The 27,070-nt window shown below is 38.5% G+C and overlaps 1 protein-coding gene across 1 annotated transcript in view; it reads left to right on the forward strand.

The window, feature by feature from the left end:
* The first annotated feature begins 857 nt into the window (after nt 1-857).
* slc4a10b (solute carrier family 4 member 10b) overlaps nt 858-27,070 on the forward strand; it is a 55,372-nt gene continuing 29,159 nt past the window's right edge. Inside the window, exons 1-5 of the mRNA XM_043249196.1 lie at nt 858-1,092; nt 13,402-13,483; nt 20,277-20,420; nt 21,583-21,721; nt 24,071-24,231. Coding sequence (XP_043105131.1) covers nt 1,003-1,092; nt 13,402-13,483; nt 20,277-20,420; nt 21,583-21,721; nt 24,071-24,231 — 616 coding nt within the window. The 5' untranslated portion in view covers nt 858-1,002. The remainder of the gene's footprint in view (nt 1,093-13,401; nt 13,484-20,276; nt 20,421-21,582; nt 21,722-24,070; nt 24,232-27,070) is intronic.

Here is a 27,070-nt window from a genome sequence, read left to right on the forward strand (position 1 = left end):
AAAAAAAAAAGTAGGTGTATTGAATTCATTGATTCATTTGAAACGGCTGATTCGTTTAGAATCAAAGCTAACGATTCTCTTTATGAATGGAACATTAAATCAAATGATTCATTCAAAAACATTGCAGTGTTTTCTACGGGATGCGCAAATGTTCCGCTTAGGCTTCGTTTAGCACTGCTTTCGTCAAATAAACTAAAATGCAATTTATTCAACATTAGCGTTTTTTTTGTTCAGCTGTTGTATAAAATCAGTATCACATTTGCAAAGGCATTTACTGACATTCAGGAAAACGCCATTCTTGCCTGTGTGCTAATATTTAATTATATTATGTTTTATAAACATTAAAAAAAAAAAAACCCATACTGGGATATTTTTGCTTTCATAACTTGAATAATGTGTTCATTCTAACTGCATTCAAAGATGCATCATCATGCAATGAATGTTTTTGTGTGTGTGTGTGTGTGTGTGTGTGTGTGTGTAGACTTGTCTGCTGTCTGTGATAGTCACTAGTGAAGGGTCAATCAGTCAGTCGCTGTGTTCCTGTGACTTTAGATTGATGAGTCACATTTTTGGCTGAGGTGATTGGCTCAAATGAGTTCTTCTAGGGAATCGCACACATGCCAAGAACCGCCACTGAGACGAATGAAAACGCTAGCAGATCATTTTCTCCAGTTATATTAGACGAGGTGAGAACCGTGAGTATAAGGAGAGAGAGAGAGAAAGAAACAAGGTCAGGCCTCTTCTGACAGGTCAGCAGTCCACTCCCAGCATGCCTTTGGGGAGGAGGCGGGCAGAAAACACTGGTGCAACACCGGCATGAGAAGCAGTTCCTCCCTATGAGAGAGAGAGAGGCAGAATGAGATAAAGACAGTGTAAGTTTGTACGGGAGAGACGCTGCTGATGTCACTGCTGTAATCGCTGCGTGTGTGTGTGTGTGCATGCATGAGTGTGTGTTTGCGTGTGCATGCGCTGAAGTTGGACATCAGTTGAAGCGCATGCTGCATGAGGCGAAACCGTCCTGACTTAATCTGGAGCGAAAAAAACACCAGGGACATGCAGAATCTGGACCTTTACAGCCGACTGGACTCTCAGGTACGAGCGGCATGCTGGTTTCACTCCAGTTCGGGTTTTAGTGGCATCTCCTGCATGCAAACGCTGCCAAGTTGAAGGATTTAGAAAATGCATGCATTTTTTTTTTAAGGTGCCCTTGATTGCGCTATTGCAATGCTAAAATGGCCAGGCGACATGCATGATCTAGAAAGTTATATTTAGCTGTTTGAACAGCGTGCAGCGGCGCACTACAGAATTGTGGGTGATGTAGTCTGTGTAATGCAGGGGATGCAGCGTGTTTTCTGCAGGGTGAATGTCATTGATCGGATGCAGGGTTAGTGCTGTGGAGGAGGGGTGCAGGAAGCCTCCGCTTCTACAGTAAGAAGCAGGTTACATGCTGCAGATGTCAGCCAAAGACCTCCCATAAATCCAGCGCAGGAAGTTAACCCTTCAAGGTACTAATATGTACTTTCAAAGAACTAATATGTACCATTTAAGGCTAAATAAGGTACAAAGACAGTTTTGCAGCTTAGGTGGCAATCAGCTTTGTACCTTTTTTCTGAGATTGCAGTGACTACCTAGAATATTGTAATATTCTAAAATGTTCTAAGAAGCCTTATTTTGGTGTCATTTTTTCTTTTTGGAGAAGACAATAATCCCATAATGCACTGCAACAAGCTCAGTGACATAATAAGTGAAAGAAATACTAACAAAAATATGTAATCAGTGCCTAAAATTATAGGTTAAAATGCTTTAGTTGAATTAAAAATAAACTATTTTACAAATATTAATTTAACACCAGTGTTATTTTAGTATGACTGGTATACGTTAATCTTTGTCTTGTCTATGTGATGTTTATATATTTTGTTTTAGTAGCGCACTTCAAAGGCAATTTCAACGATCTGAAATAAAAAAAAAAGCTTAACTTTTTTATTTCAGGTAACAGAAATATTTTTCATGGTTGTAGTTTTAGATAACAATAATAATGGCAACACATTATGACTATTTTATATGCATTAATAATATCACTCTAGGGCTGATAAAGATGTCTGTGCCTTAAAGTCAAGCTAATTTCTGTTAATTAGCACAGTCTTATTTTATTGTTTTCATTAGCTTGTTTTATGCTAATGGGTGGGCTTAGGGATGGGACTTCATGCCTTTTTAAAATAATTGCATGTTTTCAGTTCATTTCATGTTTATGCGTATCACTTTTTATGATCGCAAAACAGCTTTACATTAAATTAAATTTCTACAATATATACGTTGACTGTATACAATTACGCTTTAAATTCTGTCTTGCGTAGCTAAAAGCTCGTCGCAATGCATTATAAAACATGAAAGGTTATTTAAAAATGGCAAAAAGCATTTCGTAGCATCACATCGCAGTGATTCGCTCAACGTTATGAAAATGTATATCGTATTAAGAACAGAACATTTCTGTAACTTTTAGTGTTTGCACACAGTGTACTTACTGGAGAAAGTGCTGATAGTATAAGGGTTGGGTTATTATTGCAATTACTACAATAAGTGCATAGTATGTACATGAGAGACAGGACTGTAAAATAAAGCGCTGCGCTTTTAATAAATGTTAGTGGAAGTTGTGAGAATGTTCTCCATGTTCTAGCTTGTAATGCTCATTGACTGTATATTATATAATACAGTAAAGCCTTTCAATGCTATTTAATCTCGAGAAATAATATATGGGGAAGCAGTTTCTGATATTTTACGATTTACCCGTTAAAGTAGATAGGACTTAGTCTTAGATGCCCGAAAGGTGTTTCCACATGCTTTGGGCTTTGGCTCATTCATGCAGCATTCACTGCACTGAACCGCTCTCTTTGGATTCGCCCTGCTGCAGCCGATAGTGATATTCTCCTCCATCTGCCCTTTGAGGATGCTCGACGTGATTATCCGCTTCATCCAATTAAATCAATGTGAACCATCACGGGACGTTCGCTATAATCCCTCCGCTCTCTGACCGCCCTCGCGCCGCTTTAAAGAGATAGTTCAACCCAAAATAAAAAGCCTGCTATCATTTAGGCCACTCACCCCCGAGTCGGTCAAAACCTGTATGGGTTTCTTTATTTTGTGCCAGTAAAAAAAAGTCGAACACCGGTGACTTAAATATCTTTGATCAGGGCGGACCGGTGGGAAACCCATGTTGGAGACAACAGTGACTTCAAAAGCATTCTTCACTCCATTTATAGCCTATAAGCAACTTTTTAATATTATTGCTTTGGATAAAAAAGTGAATAAGTTTAAATATGAAATGCGAATTTGAAGCCTTTTAAGCAGAATAAATGGTCTGAAATAGCTCCTTTTTGGTCGAATTGTAACTTTTTACTATTTTAGACTCTCTCTCTCTCTCTCTATGTATATTATAGATAGATAGATCCCAGCATGCTTAGCGTCAAGCATGTAGTAAAGCCTGTTTTGTGTTTTGGCAGGTCAGGGTTGCTCAGAAGCTTTCCATCTTCTGTGAGTTTATCCTTTCACTAGGTTTAAGTGCACAAAAGTATTTTTTCCGGCGGCTAAGAGGATTTCGTGTCAATTTGTGTCCATTTTCTGTAAGTAAACAGCATTAAAATTAAGCTGATTGCTCTTTCTGTTGTTTTGGGGGAATCCAAAGTTCTTTGGAAATTTCCACAAAAGTGAGATTATATAGTAATAATGGAGCTGAATACTGAGAAAACAAAAGCTGTAATTATTCAAGTGTTTTTTTTGCAGATACTTTTCTTCTAAAATTATACCAGAGAAGTCTCTTTCAGCCAGCTGGAATCTATCTGATCCACAAGAGAATATAGCCATGAAAAACAAGATGGTGACTATCAGTCTCGTCCACTTAGCTGCTTCATCTGGCCAAGAAATGAAACGTTTGTGACTGACATGTTAACTGGGCGATTTTACGCGTCGTTTTCGGGAGGGTTTTTCCTCTGAAATATAGCTAAGTTAAATCTACAATTCTGTTTATGAGCTGTATTTCTAGTTTATTTGATTGCAAGCTAACAGGGAACATTCTAACAACGTTCTGACAAGGCCTTCTGGCATCATTAATATTACAAGCTATTAATAATACAATTAGTGGTCTTTAAAAATGTTCTTAAAATTCACTTTTTTAAATTAAATTCCATTTTCTGAATGATACTCGTTTCAGAATGTACAGAGGACATTTAAATGAAACATTCCCATAATGTTTGCAAAATGTAAAATTGAATGTTTTTCGGCAAATTATGAAATTTAATAATTATGAAACAAGCAATAAACATTTTAAAAGCTGGATGTTTCAGAGGACATTCAGAATGTTTCATAACCATTCGGGAACATTAGAAACACTTTCTTTTTTTTTTAGATACCGAATTAGGTTCTGACTAGAATTCTGACAAAAACAGATATTTTGTTAGTTATCTTAGCTTTCCACGGAACGTTGGTTTGAATTCGTTTTTTTTTCAAATGTCACTTGATTTAGAATGTTCGGAAAGCAACGTTCTTATTACGTTTGCCGAATTCTAAAAATGTTGCGTTTCTCATAAACGTAATTTGCTAAAAAAACATTTTTAAAATGTAAAGGTAGAGGGTTTTGCCAGAGTGCTCTCTTGTGCGGACAATTATTTAATGAAGGCCTGTCCGATCTAACTAGTAGTAAAATGAACAATTAATAATTTAGCCGTAAATAAAATCCCCCACATGATAATCTCAAGTCAAGTAGGTTGGTAGTGCGCATGTGTCCGTCTGCAAAAATGCCTATTTTTCAGTTTACTGCAAAAGCAACAGTGTTTACAATAGCAACACATCATAATCAATATTAATATCACAATACTGCATATCGTAGACACACACACACGTTACGATGCATTGCTGTTATGACATTTTGAGCACAGCCCTATTTAAAAGCCTGTTTCATGTGCCCCTTTTATATTTCGAGCACCTGCCCCAACAAAGGTTGCCCCCCTGGAGAAAAGTGATTCAGTCCAGAAGCGTTCTTCAAAACAGCCTGGTACCTTGTAAACACGACCCGCAGCAGCAGCATTGATCCGAGCGCGCAGGCATCCTGAAGTATCGGCTCTGTGACATGGAGCCTGCACCGTGCATCGATCTGACAGGAAAGTGCTTATTTTAAGCGCTCGGAACAGTCAGGCCATCTCAGAGGTGCATTGAACGCACAGCTGCTATTTATAACCGACATTTTACAGCTCGGAGGTTGTTCTGTCATAGCTCAGGGCTGTTTAATGGAGAGTTGAAATTCTTTAATGTTTTGCGGTAAAGTGGCAGACAATACCTTTTATAATACAAATGATTTCTATTTCAAATAAAGGCTGTTTATATCACTCAGAGAATAAAATAACGATCACGGTTTCTGATACGACTGCTTTCAACATCGATAATAATAAGAAATGTCGAGCAGCACATCTGAAGGGTCATGGGACACCGAAGGCTGGACACTAACGATGCTGAAAATGCAGCTTTGATCAAATATATTTAAAAAAAGTATACACATGCAAAACATTGAATTGAACAATATTGCATTGTTTGATCAAAAAACGCAGCCTTGCAGAAGCAAAAGAAAAACCTTACCAACCCCCCGATTTTAAACGTAGTTCACAGACTTTATTAAAAATAAAGCTACGTGCAAAAGTTGTCCTGTTGTAAGAATATAGAGCTACTGTATGAACCTAAAGTGGATAGAAGTTCAGATCTTGGAAAATTGGATGACAAACATTTCACGTCATATGATATAAAGATTTGTCATTTTTGTCTTCATTTTGATTTTTTTCCTCATGGCGAAGGTGTTTTTTTTATATTACTGAAATATTAAAACCTAGCCTGGAGTTTTGAGGATTCTTGTGAATTTCATTCTGCGTTTCATCTTCAAAAATGTAAATATTGTGACACTTTGAAAACGCCGATGCGTTTGTTCGAGCGTCTGGTGTGAGTTTGACCGGTGGCAGATGGACGGCGTCACTATTTTTGCTCCTCATTTTGGTGATGCTGGAGATGATGCGCTTCAGCTTTAAAGAGATCTCATTTTTGTTTTACTGCGTTGAGGCTCGTCTCTGTTCTGTTCCCTCGCGTGAACCTGCGAGTGTGCGTCGTGTGTCATCTCTTCACAGGATTACAGTGTGTGCGGATCCACACAGAAGGAGAGCGTGTAGCAGTTTTGTCATAAAAAGAGAGGATTCAGAATAAAGAGATTAGACCTCATGCAGATTACACACTATTCATATTCTAGTCAGGGCAAAAGGCACTCATCTGAATGAACACCTTGTGTGACAGAGACGTCTCGACTTGTTAAAGAAATCAAGACTTTGCTTGCTTAAATAATAATTTATAGTGGTTAATAAAGCATTAAGCTATGAGATGTGCTAGTTGGTCGCAAACATATCTTTTTAAAGTTCAAAATGGTCTCAAAATTCACATCTGAGGACTGTCTTTGGGTCTAAATTTAAAATGTATTTTAATTGCAAATAAAATGTCCGTGCATTTAAAATTAACAGCTGCACACGTACACACACACACACACACACACACACATTCACTTTAGAATAGGTAACACTTGTTAACTATTAACTACAACTGTAGAATAAGGCATCTGTATGTGCTTAATTAACAATAAATGGATAATATTCTAGTAATATGCATGATAATAAGCAACTAATAGGTGTAACCGTAAAATAAAGTTTTACCGTATATATATATATATATATATATATATATATATATATATATATATATATATATATATAATCACTTTATTCTATTTGTTTCAATGTCATAATCAGTGATATTTATTTATTTGTTTTTACGATAAACCGATTTACAATGATTCCAAGCAATTCTGAAAATATGATTATTGAAATAAAAGCAGATCACTCATTTTTTTTATTACAATTTTAAAATTAAATTTAAAGCGTCTCTTTAAACAGCGTTAACCACAAGGCCAGCAATTAGGCACACAAAAAAAAAGAAATTGTGAAAAAGCATTTGCGATTCTATTATCGTTATGCTGTAAGGGAATGTGATTCCCGTCAAAGTTACAGTTTTGTGCTCATTTGCACAGATTTACATGAGTTCACAGAATTAAAACACCCTTATACTCTCGCACGTGTGTGCGTATGCGAGTACACACACGCACACACACACACACACACACACACACACACAGACAAATATAGAAGTATAGGTGCCCTTGGGTTTTTTCCTCCAGTATGTCAGTGTGTGGGTGTGAAGCGTGAGCTATCATTTGAGTGAGTTACTGTAGCTACCATCCCCTGGCCACACACACACACACACACACACACACACACACACACACACGCTGTATTACCTGGAGGCCTTGAACAACATGAATTTCAGCTGCTAGTTTTGACATTTAGGATGGATTTAATGAGCTGCTGTCAGAGCAGATAAAAAGATGTATGGGATTTAAACGATTTGCATCTCATTTGTGTTTATGCTTTTCATCTAAAGTGAATCACATGCATTGTAATTCTTTTTATAAACAATCTGGTGCCAATCTTTTATATTAAAGTCACAATCCATGTATCTGGTCCTATTTAATAACACCTTTCATTTAAACATCATTAGCTAAATGCTGCTCGAGTTCGATACGCGTTTGAATCGGTTCAGATTGACTGATTCAGTGAATCGATTTGAATAAAAATCAGTTTATGAATCACTCAAAAAGGCATTTTTCGTGTTAAAAATACTTCCGATTTTTGCTATTGATGCATATAATTATGTCATTTTTTAAACATATCGAATTACGTTTATTCAAGTAACTGAAAGATCATGCACTATATAACATTTTAAAGTATTGAAATCAGTAAGATTTTTTAAAAATCTTTTGCTCACCAAGGATGCATTTATTTGATCAAAACTACAGTAAAACTGTAGAGTTGTGAGTTTTCAGCATCATTACTCCAGCCTTCGGCGTCACGCGATCCGTCGAGAAACATTTCTGATGACTGTCAAAGTTGAAAATGGTCGCGCTGTGGAAAACCCTGATATACGATTCTTTTTTTCAGGATGCTTTATAAATGTAAAAGTTATAAAAACGGCATTTATTTGAAAATGTCTTTGCTGTCACGTTCCATGCACCCTCGCAGAAGAAAAGTTTTAACTTTCACGAACGAAATCATCGTACCGCCCCCAAACTTTTGATGTGCAGTGTAAATGTTGACATGCATATACGTTGAATATTACTATTCTAGCATAGTTTTAAATAGTTTGTGTGCAACAGTAGTATTACATGTTTTTTTTTTTTTTTTTTTTTTTGGTAAGACTGTATTTCTGCTCTTATGTAATTGCTCTGAGGGTTGATCTTGGCTCGGCACCATCTGTTTGAATGCTGTGTGTTTCTCAGTAATGAGGCGCTAAAACACCAGCTTGTTGCGATTAGCAGCTGGTCAGTAATGCTGTCTGTTCAGGACAAATGCACAAATCCAGCCTGCTTTCGTTATAGGCTGACATGAAGGGAATCTCGGCTAGTAACTGCTTTAACCCTGTTTATTACACCAGCAGCTATTCTTTTGCACTAATTAAAGATTCCCTCAAGAGCTCATTATGACACTAATTTGTTTTGCGCTGAAGCTGAGCAAAGAGTAATTGTATTCTAGTTGTATTTCTGCATGAAATATGATACCAGTGAATGATTATATATTTAAAATCTGCGTTAAATAATCACATTGAAACCTTTATAGTGTACATAGACCTCTTCTGTGAAATTACAATCAACAGTTTGGTCTTTATGCATTTGGCAGATTTTAGGGTTAGTGTTTTTATTCAACAAGGACTCATTATGTTGATTAGAAGTGACAGTAAAGCTATTCATGATGTTAAAATTTTTTAAGAATCAGCATATTAGAAAGATTTCTGAAGCATTGTGTGACGCTGAAGACTGGAGAAATTCAGCAGTGCATCATAGAAAAAAAATTATATTATAAACTATATACAAATAGAATAAAGTTAATTCAAATGGTAATAATATTTCACAGATTTTACTGTTTTTACTATATTTTCCATCAAATAAATGCAGCCTTGGTGAGCAAAAAGACGTAATTCAATATTACCCTAAACTGTAATTCTTGTATTTTGTGGTGTATTACTTTAAACAGTGGAAAATTAATTATTGTTAATATTCTATTGTTATAAAATGATGTGCATTTTTGATCTGTTTGATATTAATAATGCCCTTCAAATATTAAATCATTAACATTAACATAGTTTTATTATTTTTGTATAATTTGGTGTTTATCATTAGAAAATATGTAACATTCATATTTATTTTATTGTTTATATTCTGCATGCTAATATTTATGCATGGTGCTCACATTGTCCCCGATATCTCTCTAGCACTGCCTTTTTGTGTGTGTTTTTAAAGAGAAAGTAAATTTCGCTATCATGTTTGGTGAGGCTTTAATGATGAAGTTCAGGACGTGAGTCGGTTTGATTTCATGGAGAGGCTGCTGCTGTTGGCTACCATTAGTAACCATGGTAACTGGATTGTAGTTGGGTTGAGCTTTCATTCCCATGGAGCAAAACAGGCTGCGTTCACCCTTAGCGTTAACACGCGATCTTCATGATCTCACCTCGCAGATCTGATCATCGGCATATCAGGACACTCGTCGACATCCAGTGTCTTCTGTGTAGCCACATGATGTTTTTTTTATGTCACTAAAACACAACAGAGTAATGTCAGCAACACGTCAAGGAAGCACAAGCCTGCCTCTCAAATCCATGGTAAAACCGGTAAAACCTTTCGATGCAACTGCAACTGTTTAAAGAAAGGAAAACTAAACTTTAGAAGCTGAAGTATTCAAATGGAGCTGGTTTATTTATAATATACAAATACAAAAACCAGCTACTAACGTGAAAATGCTTACCGAAACAAATCACACACACACACACACACACACACACACACACACACACACACAGGTCATACATCTTGATGTTTTTGCCAGTAATTTTGTTTTACGTTACAAATTTTTAATGTGTTGCCATGAAAACATTACAGTAAAGTAAAAGCTGCCATTAAAAACTGTGCAACGTTGTCCTGAAGTGCTCGTTTTTCTTTTAAAAAAACGTTTTTTAGACATAAAAGACATGACATATCTCGTAAGGTGAGAACGAGGAACTGTCACGTCTTTGGACTTTGTTATTGTTTTCATCGTGTGCCATGTGTTCAGTTTGACCCACTTTAGTTAATTGTCTATCGTCTTCACCTGTGTCTTGTTAATTGTAGTCATTCACCTGGTGTATTTAAGTCCTGTGTTTTCAGTTCCGTTTGTCCGATCTTGTCCTTATATGCGTGTGATTTTGTTCCGTCTATCTGCCTGCCCGCCTGTATGTATATTGTTTATTTCATCCCTGAAGTGGATTAAAATAAGTTTATTTTCATTTATAGTCTTTGTCTGCTCTCGTGCCTATCACACCCGTGACAGAAGATCGGACCGGACAAAAGTACAAGTTAAAAGTATAGCGGGTTTAATTTCTTTTATTTTGTTTGTCATGTATTCCCCGTACCAAGACCCGAATTTCCTCATCCTCCTGCTGGAGCAGGGGGATTGCTCTCTCGAGGAATATACCGCGCTATTCCTCCACCTGGCCAACGACTCTCGTTACCCGGACAGCTTTCTGTGCGGAATCTACTTCCGCGCACTAAACATTTCCAATCAGGCGCAGCTGTCCGGGAGCGGTCCTCGAGAGAGCATCGCCGCTTACGTCGAGTGGGTGCTGGTGTCGTGCAAATCGTCGATGACTGTTGCACTGGAGGACACCGACACCAGCCCCACTCAGGATCCAGAGCCCAGCTCAGCCCTTCACCGCATGGTCGAGCCCCAGCCTGAGCCCACCGCTGACACGGGGGCGGAGTCGAGCGCGACCACGGACCCATCGCCAGAGAGAGCGACAGAGCCGTGGAGCGTAACAGGACCCGAGCCGAATACGTCAGACCAGGTGCGCGAGCCAGCAACAGAGTTCACCACGGTGGAGCAAGCCGACTGCAAGGAGAGCGCGGAGTGGAGCTCCGCCCACTGCACATCGACTGAGGGTGAGCTGATTTCCCACCTAGGGCTGCTGGATCCCCAAAAACTCCCTCCATTGCCCGCGCCTCGTGCGCTCCGTCCCGTGCCCGCGCCTGCGGCGCGCTCTGTCCGATGCCCGCGCCCGCGGCGCTCTGTCCCGCGCCCGCGCCACGCGCGCCTGTCCCGTGCCCGCGCCACGCGCGCTCCCTCCAGTGCCCGCGCCACGTCGCTCCTCCAGTGCCCGCGCCACGCGCGCGCTCCGTCCCGCGCCACGTGCACTCCGTCCCCGCGCCCGCGCCACGTCGGCGCTCCGTCCGTGCCCGCGCCACATGCGCTCCGTCCCGCCCTCGCGCCACGCGCGCTCCGTCCGATGCCGCGCCACGCGCGCTCCTCCAGTCCTCGCGCCACGCGGCGCTCCTCCAGTCCCCGCGCCTTGTGCGTTTCCAGTTTGCCCTCCTCCCACCCTGGTCATACGCCACCGATCGATCCCAGCAGCCCCTGCGCTCACCCTCAGTTCACCATCTGGAGCTCGCCACGGGTCTGCCGGTCTCCATCGCCGCCGAGGTTGAAGGATCCCTCGCCTCCCCGTCCTGCCTCCGAGACCCAGACTCCTCCTCGGCTAGTAGACCCGCCGGCTCCCCTGGGCTCCTAGCGCCCCTCTCCACCGTGGTCCGTCAGTCCACCAGCTTCACCAGGCTCCATCGCCCCTCCGGCTCCACCTTGGTCTGTCGTCGACCATTCGCCGCCTCGATTCCTCTCCTCCGGCTTCACCTCGTCCCTCCATCCTACCGGCTCTGTCAGGCTCCTCCTTCCTCCAGCTTCACCTCAGTCCTCAGTCGCTCTGGCTCCGCCGCGTCCTTCCCGTCCCGTCTCCGTGTCAGTCGCCGGCCTGTGGCGTCGCCTTGACCTCCAGCGCCTCGACGCCACCCCGGCTCTCTTCGGCTCTCCGTCTCCACCTCAGTCTCTCCACCACCTGCTTCCGCCGCCGCCGGGTCGGCCCCATGGAGTCGATGGCCGCTCCTCCTCCATGGCTCCTCCCTCCGTCGGCTCCACCGTGGACCACCATAGCTGGGCTCTGGATCTCCTCCTGCTCCGGACTCCTCCTGTGTCCTCCCTGGCTCCTCCCTCCGTCTGTTCCTCCCTGTACTGTCTGTCTACTCCTCTCCTGGGGGCCGCCCTCCACCAGAACCTCCTCCCAAGACCCGGTATCCCCAATTCCTAGTCGCTTTTGTTTATTTTGATGTTACGCTTTAGGTGCGAGGACGCACCTTCCGGGAGGGGGTAATGTCACGCCTTTGGACTTTGTTATTGTTTTCATCGTGTGCCATGTGTTCAGTTTGACCCACTTTAGTTAATTGTCTATCGTCTTCACCTGTGTCTTGTTAATTGTAGTCATTCACCTGGTGTATTTAAGTCCTGTGTTTTCAGTTCCGTTTGTCCGATCTTGTCCTTATATGCGTGTGATTTTGTTCCGTCTATCTGCCTGCCCGCCTGTATGTATATTGTTTATTTCATCCCTGAAGTGGATTAAAATAAGTTTATTTTCATTTATAGTCTTTGTCTGCTCTCGTGCCTATCACACCCGTGACAGGAACATGAAAACTCGTTTTGTGTGACGTGATGCAGATACGAGGGCTGGGTTGCGTTTACATTGCACTCAGATCTGATTATAAAGCATCCTCGACTAGCTCTGCATCAGCACAAACACCTTTACGCTTGTGTTTTTCAGTGTGTATGCGGAAAACCTCCGGACACATATACCATGCATGGGACTCGTGCTTCTTTATTTGTAGCAATACACTCGCTTATTATTATTCACTCGCTCTTATTTCGTTTTAAACCTCAACAACTGTATGACAGTGTCCTAGCAACCGCTCATAATCATTACAGTTTCATAATGTAAAGAACATAATAAACATGATAAACATAACAATATTGGACATAATTTTAGTATTACATAGAATGTACGTTGTACATTTTGGCACTTTATTATGTTATGAAATTGTTTTAGATGTATTTTTTCCAATTTTATTATTAATATTATTTTTTATATGTCCATAGACTTCAAGTTATCAAGCGTGTCTCTGTATGATGCTCTGGGACAAATACATCTGTCAGTGAGACGCATCTATTTCACCTGTCACTCTGAGACAGACCTTCACACTGACATCTCTCCTCTCTCTCTCTCTCTCTCTCTCTCTATCTGTCTCTCTCTCTCTCTCTCTCTCTCTCTCTCTCTCTCTCTCTCTCTCTCTCTATCTGTCTCTCTCTCTGTCTTTGTCTCTCTCTGTCTCTCTCTCTCTCTCTCTCTCTCTCTCTCCACACACAGAGGAATGATGAGGAGGCTGTGGTGGACAGAGGAGGCACTCGCTCCATGCCTAAAGCTGGACTGGAGAAGGAGGAGCTAGAAGGTAAATACATACTAAGAATTCAGTTTTACATCACAGGAATATGTTTATTTTTTTTAAATGCTTACATATAAAACAATTATTTTAAATATTGGTATGTTTAGTATTTGTATTATATTAGTAGTATTAGCAGTATATTAGTTAGTATTTTTAGCATATTACTATTTTTAGTACTATTAGTATCTGTATATTTACTTATGAAATTTTTTTTTTACTGTGCAGCAAACTTAGTGTAAAAAAATTATGATAAAAAACAATATATAAAAACATATAATATAACATAAAACGTGTAATAAAATATGGCAGATAAAGTAAGTGGACGAAAAAATTTAAAATATATTTAAACCCAGAATAGCTAAATCTGATTAATTTAAACCCCTCCTAGGATCGCCACCTTAACGTGGTGGAGGGGTTTGAGTGCCTGAATGACCCTAGGAGCTAGGTTGTCTGGGGCTATATGCTCCTGGTAGGGTCTCCCAAGGCAAACAGGTCCTAGGTGACAAGCCAGACAAATAGCGGTCCACCCCACCCCTTATGGACAATGATATTAATAACAGAGTCGCGACATCGCCCGGTACGGCGCAGCCGGGGACCCGCCATGGAACCTGGCCGGGCTCAGCCCGAAACAGCGGCGTGGGGCAATCCTCCCGTGGGCCCACCACCTGCAGGAGGGACCATAAGGGGCCAGTGCATTGTGGGAGGGGGGGTCTGAGTTGTTGTGGGAGGTAGAGAGATACCGGCTAGAGATACTAGAGATACAGTGAGAGGCGGCGGGCTGGTGTGGGCTTGCTCATAGCCCCCCAGCTTAGCCGCCATGTGTTGGAGTTTACCCCGGTGGACGAGAGGGTCGCCTCCCTGTGACTCCGGGTTGGGGGGAGGACTCTGACTGTCATTTGTGCCTACGGGCCGAATGGCAGTGTAGAGTACCCGGCCTTCTTGGAGTCCTTGGGAGGGTTGCTGGAATGTGCTCCAACCGGGGACTCTATCGTCCTGCTGGGGGACTTCAACGCTCACGTTGGTGATGCTAGAGACACCTGTAAGGGCGTGATTGGGAGGAACAGCACCCCGATCTGAACCAGAGTGGTGTTCTGTTGGAATTCACAGTTGAAATTCTGTGCTAGTCACGGTCTGTCCATAACAAACACCATGTTCAAGCATAAGGGACATCGTAGGGCGGAGGTTGATAATCGACTTTGTGGTTGTATCATCTGATCTCTGGCTGCATGTCTTGGACACTTGGGTGAAGAGAGGGGCGGAGCGGTCAACTGATCACCACCTGGTGGTGAGTTGGATCCGTTGGCGGGGGAGGAGGCCAGACAGACTTGGCAGGCCCAAACATACCGTGAGGGTCTGTTGGGAACGTTTGGCAGAGACCCCTGTTAGGGAGATCTTCAACTCCCGTCTCAGAACTTTAACCGGATCCCGAGGGAGGCTGGAGACATTGAGTCCGAGTGGACTATATTCTCTACCTCTGTTGTCAATGCGGCCGTCCGGAACTGTGGCCATAAAGTCTCTGGTGCATGTCGTGGCGGCAATCCCTGAACCCGGTGGTGGACACCGGAAGTAAGGGATGCCTTCAAGCTGAAGTCCTATTGGGCCTGGTTGACTCGTGGGACTCCGGGGTGGTGGTTCCTCTTTTTAAGAAGGGGGATCGGAGGATGTGCTCCAACTATAGGGGGATTACACTCCTCAGCCTCCTTGGGAGTCTATGCCAGGGTACTGGAGAGGAGAATCCGTCCGATAGTGGAACCTCAGCTTCAAGAGGAACAATGCGGGTTTCGTCCTGGACGTGGAACAATGGACCAGCTCTATAGCCTCTTCAGGATACTGGAGGGTTCCTGGGAGTTTGCCCAACCAGTCCTCATGTGTTTTGTGGATTTGGAGAAGGCATTCGACCGGGTTCCTCGTGGTGTCCTGTGGGGGGAGTATGGGGTAAGGGGCCTGTCCGGTCCCTGTATGATCAGAGCAGGAGCTTGGTTCGCATTGCCAGCATTAAGTCAGACTTGTTCCCAGTGCATGTTGGACTCTGACAGGGCTGCCCTTTGTCACCGGTCCTGTTCATTATTTTTATGGACAGGATTTCTAGGCGCAGCTGGGGGCCGGAGGGGTTCCGGTTTGGTGACCACAGGATAGCGTCTCTGCATTTTGTGGATGATGTTGTCCTGTTGGCTGCATCTGGCCAAGACCTACAGTGTACACTTGGGCAGTTTGCAGCTGAGTGTGAAGTGGCTGGGATGAGAATCAGCACCTCGAAGTCTGAGGCCATGGTTCTCAGTCGGACAAGGGTGGCTTGCCCCCTTCAGGTTGGTGGGGAGTTCCTGCCTCAGGTGGAGGAGTTTAAGTATCTTGGGGTCTTGTTCACGAGTGAGGGGAGGATGGAACGAGAGATCGACAGATGGATCGGTGCAGCTTCTGCAGTAATGCGGTCGCTGTACTGGTCTGTCATGGTGAAGAAGGAGCTGAGCCCCAAGGCAAAGCTCTCGATTTACCAATCAATCTTCGTTCCTACTCTCACCTATGGTCATGAGCTTTGGGTCATGACCGAAAGGATGAGATCCCAGATACAAGCGGCCGAAATGTGTTTCCTCCGTAGGGTGGCTGGGCGCTCGCTCCCTTAGAGATGACGAGTTCAGTTACTCGGGAGGAGCTCGGAGTAGACCCGCTGCTCCTCCACATCGAGAGAGGCCAGCTGAGGTGGCTCTGGCATCTGTTCCGGATGCTTCCCGAATGCCTCCCAATGGAAGTGTTCCGGGCATGTCCCACCGGGAGGAGGCCCCGGGGAAGATCTAGGACACGCTGGGGGAACTATGTCTCTTGGCTGGCCTGGGAGCGCCTCGGTGTTCCCCCGGAAGAGCTGGAGGAAGTGTCTGGGGAGAGGGAAGTCCCTGCTTAGACTGTTGCCCCCACGACCCGGCCCCGAATAAGCGTTAGTAAATGGATGGATGGATGATTAATTTAAATATGAATATTAATATAAATACACATATGAATTAAAATTAAAACTACCCGATAAACTATCTCTTTAGTTAAAATTGTTAAATTATTATTATCAAATATTCTGAACTATTTCATAACATTAATAGTATTTTACACCCCATAGCATTTAATGTTAATATTAAAGAGTCAAAATTATTCATTTGTACGTCACTTTGGATAAAATGACTAAATGACTAAATGTAAATTATGAATTCTGATTACACTGTGTGTTAGACTGACATCTGAATCTTTTGAATTGAAGGGATTTCAGTCTTTAGAATATATATATATGTGTGTGTGTGTGTTTTATATATATATATATATATATATATATATATATATATATATATATATGCAAGAGCTTCTTTCATTGTCCCATTGCTCTAGTTTAGCATCAAATGGACAGCTTCGAGTGTATTAAATGAGCTTTGATGCATCATCAGTCACGTACAGACGTAATGCTCATCTTTTAGCTGCTGAGCTCTCAAACACAATAATAACCAGCTGTTTCAGAGCATCGGCGGCTCAGAGAACTTAACGCTAGTCTGAGAGGAAGGTCTGTGGGTGGCGTGTGTGTGCCTCTGAAATGACATGAATAGAAAAGACTGGTGGGAGGACGGAGAGCTAGTATTTGAGAGCGTTTCACAGGGGAAAAGAGCATCTTCTCTAAGGACGGCCGATGACGTCAGCTGCTCTCCTGCCCCGCACGCTATTTTTACATCCTACTGTGTTTGTTGGTGAGAAAGAGGCAGAGAATAATTACAGTATCCAAATTAGAATAATAAATGGGTCATCAAGACTCTCAGTGTCTAAATAGAGGCTCCATGTCCTACACATGTCAGAAATAATCACACGCTTCTCTGTTTATGTTTGTGCCTGCTTTATTTGCATTAATTATGAACATGCATTTCTAACTTTGGCTGATGAACTTGAGGACCTCATGTCTTGATGAGAGCAGTTTTGTGTGTATTTTCTATTGAAAGTACATTTACATATTTGGCAGATGTTTTATCCAAAGGTTTTTTTTAAATATTTTGTCAGATTATTAATTTTAATTATAATTTTTTATTTAAATTTTAAATTAAAACGTAAATAATAAAACAAATAAATGTAATTAAATAAAACAAATACTAATAAATGAATTTAAAAAAATTAAATCAACATTTAAATATTTTAAATAATAATATAATTGATTTTTAAGTAAAAGAATGTGGATTTTTAATGCACAGTTTGTCTCTTTATTATTAATATTTAATATAAATAACATACTATTAATATTATTTGAACATACTGATAATATAATATAATATTGATGATAATAATAATAATAATGAATATACTTTTAAAAGTAAAGAGAATATTAATTGTGTGAATATTAATTAATATTAATTGTTAACATGCTATTAATTGTATAATAATTATATGAGAATGTATTACATAATATTTAATTAAATAATTAAATTAAACAATATAATAATTAATAATTAAAGTCAGTAGAATGTACTTTTTAAATGCGCATTTGAGTATTGTTATCCATATAAAATAATTTATTAATAATGTGACATTAGCATAACTATTATTATTATTATTATTATAGAATCTAGTAATATTGCTTGGCGGTCAGGTTTTTTTTTTCTTTTAGTGCACAATTTAACCTTAAAGCTAACAGAAAAGCATAGTTTCATTTCATGAGGGTTTTGGAGATGTTTGGTTAAGAAAGTTTCATCAGTTCATCACTCAGCGTCACAGTACACTGACAAGCTGCAAATGCAAATATAAAACCAGCTTTTCAGAGCTCAGTCTTCATGATGTGTGACAGCACAGGCTGGCGTTATGAGCATATTACCCACAATTCCATGCAGTAATGAGCCCACTGTCAAGATATAGGACAAATATAGTATATGCAGCATATATATATATATTAGACTGAGCTATACTGCAAACACTGCTCGTGACGGCAAAAATATGATTTATTCCTGAATCACCGTGGCTTGCAAATCCACAGCTTCTGAAAAAAATATAATTTATTCAGATTCAGACGCATAAGGTTCGATTCGGATCGTCCCATGAGCTGCAAAATGACAATTTCCTCACTTGCTAATTCACTGCTTAAGTATTCGAGTGGTTGCTAGGAAGTTGCTATGGCGACCCGAATGGTTGCTAGGAGCTCCCCATCAAGTCTCTGATACGAGGTCGTTAAATAAAAAAAAAATTTGATCACTGAAATGAGGTTAATTTAGAAAATACATACTATATGAAAAGCCTCATCTTAAAAGCAAAAATAGTAAATAACATGTAAATAAAAGTTATAAAAGCAAAAGTAAAATGAAAATATAAGCCGAAAATATGATCAAATCAAGCAGAATACTGTATATAGATAGTGTATAAATTTTAAGGTAACACTTTACGACAAGGTTCAATAGTTAACTACACTAATTAGCGCTCGAATTGAACAATATACATCATTTATTAATCTTAACATTAATTTCAGCTTTCACTGATGCATTTTTAAAATCTCAAGTTGTGTTCGTTAACATTAATGCACTCTGACTTAACTAAAAATAAACCTCGCACTGATAATTTAGCATTCTTCAAAAATGATAAATAACTGTAAGGTTTAAATATGTTCAGCAAATAATTATTGAAACTAAAAAAAGAGTGTTATTATTATTTTCAAAACCCTGTGAGCAGCCTACCCAGACAGCTATAAGGTATCATGTGGTTAAGGCCACATCCGCTCCAAAAAGTAGGCAGCCGTATAATTATTTCATAATTTTGCTTTATAATTCATAATTATGAAGGATAATTATGCCAAATGAGTCACGGTATAATTACGCAGCCTTCTAAGACGCCTTCTTCTGGCTGAATGCTAAAGCATGTGTTTTTTATGGAAAAGACAATCCCATCATACATTGCAATTCCATCCAGGAATGAACAGTTAATTATAAAAGTTGATCATGTTAAAAAGAAACACACTTTAATTTCACTGAATGCAGGAAAGTATTGCTCAAAAAAAAAAAAAAACTGAATAAAAAAATTAAGTTTATATATATATATATATATATATATATATATATATATATATATATATTTTTTTTTTTTTTTTTTTTTAGTGTAAGATACTTTAACTTTAACTAAAACAAAATGAAAACAGAAAATAAAAAAATAAAAGCTAATACTTTAATGTAATTGTAAGAACCTAAAAATATTACTATAATAAAAGTATGTTTCACTGATTGTAATGAAGCTTAAATAAAATATTAATATTAAATTAAAGCAAATTTGAATAAATGAGAATTATAAATGTTTTCTTGAAACTGAAATAAAAATAGGAAAATAAAATAAAAAATAATAAAAATGACGAAAGCATGTAACGCATTTCTAAAACCTAATCTAAAATTAAATCTGATATAAAATGAAAGCTAATAGCGTAAATACTATAAACATTTTATACGTTAATAATGCTAAAATAAATAGAAATAATATAGATAATTTTTTATATTATAAGTACTATATAAATAATTCTAAAATAACGCTGCTCTTATATTTTGATCTAGTGTTTTTATTCGCTGTCGAAAAACATTGCTCCAAAATTGTCTGAAAAAATATTTTACTCAGTATTTGTCTTTTGTCATTTTTTCAAATGAGCATTTAGCGTGTTCCAGATGCACCGAAAGTATTGAAAAATTGAAAACGTGTGCACGAGGTTTAATTCCAGTCAAAGTCATGCAGAGATCTGTGTTGTTCCCTGTCGTTGGAAAAAAGCTAATCGGCGAGTGACCTCCGAGCGTGAACTAAACGCTTTGTGTTTGCCGCGCAGGTCACAGGACTCTGTATATCGGGGTTCATGTTCCTCTGGGCAGAAGAACCCGCCGCCGTCACCGCCATCACGGACACCGACACAGAAAGAGGAGCAGAGAGAGAGACTCGGGCGTCGAGGACGGACGCGAATCTCCTTCATACAGTAACAGTCCCTCCTTTCTTCAGTCTAAACCTCCTTAACCCCTTAAAGCCCATTTCTGATCAACAAGATCAAAACTGAACTCACTCAAATAAATAAAAAACACGTTCTAATTTGAGTGTAAAGTCATCAGGCTATTTGTTATATCTCTTAATTATCATTGCATCGCATTGTATGTTTTGATCATTAAACCCAGCATTTAAATATCATCTTAATAATTCATATTGTGAGATATAGAGTGATAATTTGGGATGAAATTGAATAGTTTTTTTCGTTATCGTAATATCTGAGCCATGAAATCCTCATGCATCACAATTGCAATAAACTGTTATTTAGTTTATTTATTTATTGTTATTTTAGTCGTTTTATTCATTAAAATGTCTTTATAGGGTTAATTCAAGATATATTTACCCGAGACACAAAGTAATAAAAAATATTAGTTTTTTTATAAAACAAAAACAACAAAAAAAATCGAATCTGCCGGCGAGGTATGCAAATAAAAATGTATTTAAATTAGTGAAATCAAACGGTTGATTGCTTGCAAAAAAGTTTTTGTTTACATAAAATATGTGTACTGTGTTTAAATATTACGTAAATATAAATACACACAGTACATTGCTTGAAAATATTATCTACATGTATATGTTTATATATGAAAAATACTTTTTTAGTATGCATAATAAATATGCGCACGCGCATATATTATGCAAACAAACAGCAACTTTTATTTTGCATGCACTTAATCACGATGAATCGTTTGACAGCACTAAATAAAGTATATTCGAATTAAAACATAGCACCTTGGTTTAAACGGCAGTGCGCTTTCGCATCTCAAGCAAAGGTATCTTGAATTATTCATATTTAGATAAAAGCAAAACAGAAATGCGGAGTGAGCGTGTCTCGGGCCTGTGCTGTTGTGTTCTGTCTCCGTCTGGCTGTGATCTCGACAGGCTCAGAGTTGGAGCGAGTTGCTCCTTTCGCAGCTCATCGTGACGATGACTCAGTCCCGTCGGAGAGCAGCCGCTTCTTTTCTGTGCTTTATTGTCGTCCACGTAACGCCGTGTTGCTCACAGAGCGGCTTTTAGCTGCCTGTTTTAGCGGTGTGACCTTTTGAGCGGAGCCTGGTGGGGTTTTCTTTTGAAGTCGTTGAAATGCTGTGTCACAGATACTCCCTCTCAGAGGGTTCAGTTTCTGTTGGGCACCGAGGATGACGATGAAGAGCACATCCCGCACGACCTCTTCACCGAGCTGGATGAGATCTGCCTCCGCGACGGAGAGGATGCCGAGTGGAGAGAAACCGCCAGGTACCGACTCGATCAATACAGGTGGATGAAATATAGTAATGTCTGAGAAGAGGAAGAGAATTCAGAAAATAACATTAAATACTGATAATTATATATGGCGTAAAATTAAATTAAAATTAAAATTAAATACTGATAATTATATATGGCGTAATCTTTGCTCAATCACCTGGTAAAAATGTTAAAATATTTCCATAAACCATACATAGAAACGTAATATTTATTTAGTTTTTGCTTTTTTATTTCGTTTTTTATTTGATAAAATATTTATAAAAACATTTTCTTGCAAGTTTTTTTGATTTGACCATTAAATATTCAAATTCGGTCAAATTAAAAATAAAATTGAAAAAAAAAAAAAGGTTTAAGTAATATATATATATATATATATATATATATATATATATATATATATATATATATATATACACACACACACACATAATATATATATATATATATATATATATATATATATATACACACACAAATATATATATATATATATATATATATTACTTAAACCTACGTTAAATAACATTTTATATAAGTGTAAACTGCATATAGTATAATATAAATATGAAAGTATATAAATAATACTAAAATAGTATCCTTCTGAAATTCTAGTCTGGTTTTTATATAAGGGTCTCCAAAAAGCGATTAAATGTTTCGGTAAATATTGAATAGAATATAAGTGTACATATCCTTATTATTTTTTTTTCTCGTAAGGTCAGTTATTTATTTATTTATTTATTTTGTAAATGTCAAAATAGAAGTATTACAAAATACTAAAACAAATAAAAAATAACAAAAGCACACAAGATATTTTTAAAACTTACGCTAAAATTACAATCATAAATGTATATAAATAACAAGTAAATATATATATATATATATATATATATATATATATATATATATATATATATATATATATATATATATATATATATAAATAAGATATGAACTTGGTTAGTTCAGATATTCTTTTAATAACGATAAAGATGTTTTTCAACCACCTTAATGAAAAGCACACATTACTTTTCAAACGCATGAGATTTGACATTTCTTCTATTCTCTATTTTTTCTCAGCCCAGAAATGTTTAATCAATATTTTGACATCGTATATTAATGTTGAGATTGATTCTTGGCTGCTCTCGTGTGTTTTTAAAGCACGCGTGATGTTTAATGCATTAAATCTGTTGAGCTGTATTACTGCAAGAGAGCCGAGGTTATATAAAGAAGCATTGTTGTGTAGTGTGTGTGTGTGTGTGTGATCAAACAGAAAGGCTAAATAAAGCACTTATAATGATGACGGTTTCTACGTTGTCATATGGCATCACATCCAAATGCAAGTGCACTCAGCAGGAGGTTTGTTTTCGTTTTTTTCGATAAGCAAAGACAGCATGTGGACTGTAGCTTTAGATCTGAAAATATTAAAAATTCACATGAGACAACACACATTCCCATTTACCTACTCAGTAAAGGTTATAAGAAATGTTATTTATGTTATTATGCGCTCGCTTGCACTTCGTAATGCTGTAAAGCTCAAAAAGGACAAATGTGATGTATTTGGCATATGAAATAAAGTTATCTCGTGCACAATATTCAGTTTCTTCTGGATTCGTATGAGAGTTAATGCTGAAATGTGCCGTGAAGCTCTTATTTTTGGTATTCCGGCTGCAGTTGCAGTCGCTTTTAAAGAAACTGTTCGCCTTAAAAAAGTTTTTGCTTTCAAGCCATTCAAGATGTAGATGAAGATGTTTCTTCAACAGAACACCGATGGATCCTCTGCAGTGAATGGGTGCCGTCAGAACGAGAGTCCGTCAGTTAACATCTGGCCAAGTGAAAAACGGCATGTTTTGTTAGAAACAAATCCAGCATCAAGTTCAAAACTTTAAAATGTCGAGTGAAAAGGCTGCCTCTTTCTCAAAAGCTGAGAAATCTGCACAGATCAAGCCAAAACAGTCCAAAACAACTCTGAAGAAATAAGTGGGTGGGTTTTGAAGATGGAGGAAACATTATTATGGATCACGGGCTTGCATTTTAACCAGAAGCAGTGGTTTTAAGTTGAAATGTCTTAGTGATGTATTTGTTCCTTACAAACACACAAGACATTAACTGATGTAATGGAGTGGTGTGGATTATGGTGATGTTTTTATCAGCCGTTTGGACTCTCCGTCTGACGGCACCCATTTACTGCAGCGCATCCAGTTTATGCAATGCTACATTTCTCCGAATACGATGCAGAAACATACTCGGCTGCATCTCGGATGGCCGGAGGATGAGTACATCACAGCAGATTTCCATTTTTGAGTGAGCTGTTCCTTTAACGGCGTCTGTGTCTCTTTCCAGGTGGCTGAAGTTTGAAGAGGACGTGGAGGATGGAGGTGAGCGCTGGAGTAAACCGTACGTCGCGACGCTCTCTCTGCACAGTCTCTTCGAGCTGCGGAGCTGCATCATCAACGGCACCGTCCTGCTGGACATGAGAGCCAGCTCTCTGGAGGAGATCGCAGGTGATGGTTTATGCAAGGTCTCATCATAGAACTGATTTCAATACAAACAAAGTCACCTTTATTTATATAGCGCTTTTAACGTTACAGATTGTGTCAAAGCACTGAACAGTATCGAAGTGGAGAATAGAGTGTCAGTAATGTATAATGGCAAGATTAAACAATTTATTTTCAGTTAAAGGTGTCTCATTATTATCTGGATCAGTTTAGTTTAAATAATATCTGTGCAATCAATTGCAACAATAATTGCTAGAAATTCTCCACTGGCCAGACAAAACCAATTAATTTATAGATTAATGTTTTTATACTTGCCTTTTTGTTTTGTTTATCAATGGACATTTTTTATTTACAAGATTTATTAATTTGCTATAATTGTAATGCATATTTAAATGCCTTTGTTGGCCTTAAAAACCTTTATTCTCAGTGTATTATTCTAATCTATATCTATCTATCTATCTATCTATCTATCTACATATATATCTATATATATATATATATATATATATATATATACACATACATATATACACACATACATATATATACATATACATATATATACAGAGGATCAGGGTGTAGACATCCATCTGATCTGGATAAGGACTGAGAAACAGAATAAGAAAACAACAGATTAATATTAGCGTAGATACCATTTTTTTAATGATGTAATGAGTGCATTGTGTGTTATGGGACGTTCCGGTTCCAGTTGATCTAATTAGTGCACCCTAACAATCCTTTTAACAGATTTGAATAATAGAAACGTATTAGTGTGTTAAGAGAGGTGTCTTTAATCTAGATTTAAATGGACAGAGTGTGTCTGCCTCCCGAACAGTGTTAGGGAGATTCTTCCAGAGTTTGGGTGCTAAATAGGAAAATGATCTGCTGCCCGCAGTCGATTTTTGAGAACGCAGAAGACATGGAGGACTATAATCTGATAAGAGCTCACTCAAGTATTGTGGAGCTAATCCATTCAAGCTTTAGAAGTAATTAACAAGATTTTAAAATCTATACAATGTTTGATAGGGAGCCAGTTCAGTGTTGACAGAACCAGACTAATATGGTCTCAATTCTTGGTTCTAGCAAGTACTCTAGATGCTGCATTTTGGACCAGCTGTAGTGTGCAGAACAAGCACCCAATAAAGCATTACAGTAGTCTATCCTTGAGGTCATAAGCGCAATAATTAGCATTTCTGCTTTAGAAATGGACAGCATAGGTCAGCATGGACACTGAACTTTTTACACGGTGCACGTTCAGATTTAAAACTGCGCAGGATGTTTTCATTCACTTAAAGCTGTGATACACACTGCATGAAAGAACTTTTTTTTAATTTATAATAGGGGCACCTTTTTTGGGGGTAATGTTTGCATCGAGTCATCATTTTTTATTTTGTGAAAATTGCATTTCTCCATATAGTTCTCATTAATGCAAACGTGAATACAAAATATAAGATGTTTGTGCATCTTTGTACGTCAGTGTATTTGCCGAACTGTCTTTACCTTTTAAATCTAAAATCATTGTATGATTGTGTATTGTAATATTAAACAGTAAAACGAGAATCGCTATTGAGGATAATTGAAAATGTAAAAAGAAATATGCAGTATGGTAATGAGAGCTGATTGAAATGTCAGTCGTAAAAATAGATTTAATTTTCTTTTTGTAAAATATAATTAGTTCTCCCCCCCCCTGTTTTGATTGCACGGTGAACTGTGAACTGAACATGTGATTTATCCTTTCATTCCTTTGTGTTCTCGTGAAATGTTTGCCATTTCTGGTCAAATGAGCTTCCTTTGTCAAATTAGCACATTGTAATAGGATGTGTCAGCGCTCATGCGCCGCTGAGGAACACCTTAAACCGAGTTTTACACTTTAATCTCCGTGGAATCTAAGCCAAATGTACAGTATCACATTGTTTAAAGCTCAGGTGATTGGCACATGTGTACAAAGTTCTAGTGTTCGGCTTCTGAGCGTCGGTATATCATGAATTGAACATTGCAAAGTGTTGCTTATTCATTTGGGTATACATTATAAGTTTGAAAATGAATATATAATAATAATATATGCATATATATATATATATATATATATATATATATATATATATATATATATGTATATATATATATATATATATATATATATATATATATATACACACATATATATATGTATGTATGTATATATGTGTGTATATATGTATGTATATATATATATATATATATATGTATATATGTGTATATATGTATGTATATATATATATATATATATATATATACATTGATGAGTTCTCCAACATTTTTGCCTTTTGTGACAATATAACTGATATCGGGGCATGTTGTCACAAAAGCGTGTTGGACGAAGTGCATTTTTTATCGTTACTCCAATGCCTTGCAGCAAGCCTCCAGAGGTGAGTGCGCCGCGGAAATCGTCTTTATCGCTTTATCGCCATGAATTATACAGTGTTTGCACCTCACTCTCTTAAGCATGTGAATTTTGCATCACCCGAAGCTGTTCTGCGTCTCCGGATACATGCGGCGGATCTCTGAGCAGCTGCTCCGTCGCTTGTCATCAACGTCAATGTCAGTTTCTTGATGCAGAGTTAAAGGAACATCTGCAAAATAAGACACAGATGAGGTCTTTGCCAAACATTTGGCACAGATTATTCATTTAAAGATCACATTAGCTCCGTATCAAGACAGCACTGGCCAGACATATGCTGTGTTAAGAATTCATCATTACATTTAATATTCAGGTTTGACATGAATAATTAACACTTTGATGGCACATACGAAGATGAGTATAACATTCATCTATACTGCTACACATCTGTGCTGCTGTTTACAT

This window comes from Puntigrus tetrazona, chromosome 9 (genome assembly GCF_018831695.1).
Source record: "Puntigrus tetrazona isolate hp1 chromosome 9, ASM1883169v1, whole genome shotgun sequence".
NCBI classification, from domain to species: Eukaryota; Metazoa; Chordata; class Actinopteri; order Cypriniformes; family Cyprinidae; genus Puntigrus; species Puntigrus tetrazona.